The sequence below is a fragment of the Rhagoletis pomonella genome, unplaced genomic scaffold (assembly GCF_013731165.1).
Source record: "Rhagoletis pomonella isolate Grant_MI unplaced genomic scaffold, Rhpom_1.0 Rhpom_scaffold_00343, whole genome shotgun sequence".
Lineage (NCBI taxonomy): Eukaryota > Metazoa > Arthropoda > Insecta > Diptera > Tephritidae > Rhagoletis > Rhagoletis pomonella.
This window is the reverse complement of record NW_023458897.1, coordinates 65,869-69,102: the sequence shown is the minus strand read 5'-3', so window position 1 is coordinate 69,102 and position 3,234 is coordinate 65,869. Positions and strand designations below refer to the sequence as shown.

General features: G+C 34.4%; 1 protein-coding gene across 1 annotated transcript; it reads left to right on the top strand.

Moving 5' to 3' along the window:
• The first annotated feature begins 465 nt into the window (after positions 1-465).
• Positions 466-1,383, top strand: LOC118750648. Its single transcript, XM_036485380.1, has 2 exons — positions 466-1,140; positions 1,189-1,383. The coding sequence occupies exons 1-2, from the start codon at positions 717-719 to the stop codon at positions 1,320-1,322; spliced, it is 558 nt and encodes a 185-aa protein (XP_036341273.1). The 5' UTR covers positions 466-716; the 3' UTR covers positions 1,323-1,383.
• The last annotated feature ends 1,851 nt before the right edge of the window (positions 1,384-3,234 follow it).

Here is a 3,234-nt window from a genome sequence, read left to right as displayed (position 1 = left end):
AAATGGAAAATTTAAAATTTTGTATTAATTTCATATTACAACAAATCTATTATAACCAGATCTTTTATATAAGTGCAATGAAAAAGAAGAAGAAAAAGAAAAGAAAAGAAACAAAAGGTTAAATATATTCACTGTTATTATAGTAGTTGGTTATCTCCTTTTTGAAAAGCAGTGCATTCTTTATAAGTCTTAACCTAATAGGAAGAGAGTTTCAAAGACGTATAGAGTTAATAAGGAACTGACGCTCGGACACAAGAGTCCGATACCACTGTGGAACAAATTCAGGTTAGCAAAAGTTAGGTCGATTCTGAGAGTTAGGGGTGAAAATAGAGGCTAAATTAGAAGACCCGTATCGCGGCGTTTGTTTATGTTAGTTCGAATTTTTTTTTAATCGACCTTCGAACTTTGCGGTCAAATGCAATAAATTTCTTCCCCTTCTTCCTCTTTTTCCTCGTCTTCCTCTTTTTTGTTTCCAACCACCGCACAGGTAGCGATTTTTATTTATTTCGTACAAGCGAACTAATATCAAAAATAAAGATTCAGTTAAGACTCGAAACTCAGCCGAAGCTGATGTCTTTTAATTTTCGCTCGGTCGTGATAAAATTCGCTATTAATTTTTTTTGGAACTTATTTCATTTTGTGAGTGATTTAAGTTAAGTGCATCGGTTTCATAAAAATAACAAAAACAACATTGTATAATATATATTGTATTAAAAATGTCGGAACCAAAATGTAAAATGGACCATTTTTGTAATGTTTGTGGACGTTTCATAGCAAGCGATGAAAAATGTGGCAATGCGAGTGATTGTTTTTTGGAAGCCTATAAACAATATTTCTCGCAAGAGTTTATCACTGACGTAAACTATGCCCCTAAAAAAGTTTGCTTTAATTGCTATTCAAGTGTTATGCAATGGAAAAGTGAAAAGAAGAAGGCTATGCCTTTTGGTATACCAATGATGTGGTTAGACAACAGCCCGCATCAACAAGAAAATTGCTATGGATGTATCAACTACCATAAAACTTTGAATAGAAGGAAAGCAAAGAATAAAACTTATGTAGCAGTGCCAAGTGTCCAATTACCATTACCGCACTCAGAATTCGTTCCAGTACCAACATACCGAAGTATTGATCTTCAAACAGATATCAGTACTACAACCGTCGCTGCTATATCCCAGCATTTCTTCTCAGAATACGACCCTGGTGAAGGTACATCCTATGAAATATCAAAGGACCCAATCCTAGTCACACAAAAGAATTGTTGCAATTTTGTGTTTGACTCAGAAAAAATCAGAACAACTGGCTTCATTTTTGAAAGGAAATAATTTGCTGGCGAAAGGTACCAAAGTAACAGCATATCGAAAAGGCCAAAACGAGTTAGAAAAGTTCTTCAATGTGAATGATGCAAAAAATTTCGCTTATTGCAACGATATCGAAAAGTTAATGGAGACGATAGGGTTTACCTATAAAAAAGATGATTGGCGTTTATTCATCGATAGTTCACTAATCAGCTTAAAAGTTGTGCTTTTGCACAAGACGACTAGAATGCCTTCTGTTCCAATTGCGTATAGCACTGACACTAGTGAAAATTTCGATAATTTGAAACACATTCTGGAAGTAGTCAAATATAACGAACACCAGTGGCGCATTTGCTGCGACCTTAAAATAGTTTCATTGATTACAGGCTTAACAGCATCTGGCCGTCCAAAATATCCGTGTTTTTTGTGCGATTGGGATTCACGATACGGAGAAGGTATTAAAGGAAGAAACCAGTACAAACAGCATAACTGGAATAGTCGCATTGGACGGAAATGGCCTAAAGACAATAGGCTACACGAAAGTCTTGTTCCTGAAATGAAAATTTTGTTGCCGTTGCTCCACATTAAACTTGGCATTGCTAAAAATTGTTTGAAATGTATCGCAAAAAGACCAGCAGTATTCAACCGCTTAAAAGACATTTTCCCAAGACTAAGTAACGGCAAAATTCAGGAAGGGGTTACTAATGGTCCCGACATACGGAAACTAATGAGTCGGCAAGATTTTGACCAAGTTCTGACAGACCGAGAATTAAATGCATGGCTCGCATTGAAAGAAGTCATTAAAGGACTTTTGGGTAAAGAACGCAAAGACAACTACAGGCAATCTGTTGCAAACATGTTGGCAGCTTTCGATGAAATTGGGGTTAATATGTCGTACAAAATTCATCTCTTGCATCAGCATCTTGATCAACTCGCTCAACAGTTGCCAACTGAATCTGATGAGCAAGGCGAACGTTATCACCAAACTGAGCTTCCATTTGAAATAAGGTAACTATCGAGTGTGCATATTTTGAATTCCTAGATTTTTCTAATATCTTTGTCAGAGTGCACAATTTAAACATGTTAACGATTGAAAACTATTTTCGTTTCAGGTACAGAGGAAAGAAATCTCCAGATGCAACACTCGCTGAAATTTGTTGGTGGTATAAAAACACCTTTGAAGAAGAGGAAGACGACGAAAAAGAGGAAGAAGGGGAAGACAAAGATGAAATTCCAGAATATCTGTTGGACGAAATTATCGACCTTTCTGATGATGATGACGATGACCAAGATATTAGAGAGAGCAGTGATGTTGATCCACAGCCGCCTGCTAAACGGCAACTGGTCAAATCATTAATTTAATTTATTTAATTTTTTTACTTAAAACTTTTCATAACTAACATTTCAAAATTATATTTTTTTCCATATTTTTATAATTTCTTTTTCAATGTTTCTTCAAAACCAACACTGAAAAAATTGGTACATAAGAAATGAGAAGTAAATTAATATTAAGCTGGAAAACGCAAGTTTTGTATTATGATTCTTTTCAAATGAAATTTATTGAAGAAACTGAGAAGCATATTATAGATCAAACAGAAAGCAAAAAAGACTTAGTTTTGTGGAAAATATGTTCAAAAAGCATGAAAAAAAAATTCCAACATTTTGCTTCATAAGCACTACAAAAGTTTTCTAAATCAATTTTTTAATCAATTTTTATTTTAATTTTAATTGTTGCACAGGTCTCTAGCAATAATTTGGCTTTAACAGATTGAAAAAATATCAATTATTCGACGAGTTATAGTTAAAAAACCATATAAACAATATGCTGAAAATCGGCATTTGACTGCAAAGTTCGAAGGCCAATTAAAAACAAATTCGAACTCACATAAACAAACGCCGCGATACTGGTCTTCTAATTTAGCCTCTATTTTCACCCCTC

Excerpts from the sequence above, each read along its gene's own strand:
- LOC118750648 (XM_036485380.1), top strand. The coding sequence starts at position 717 with ATGTCGGAACCAAAATGTAAAATGGACCATTTTTGTAATGTTTGTGGA. Across the intron at positions 1,141-1,188 it reads AAGTATTGATCTTCAAACAG|AATACGACCCTGGTGAAGGT; the intron begins ATATCAGTACTA and ends ATTTCTTCTCAG.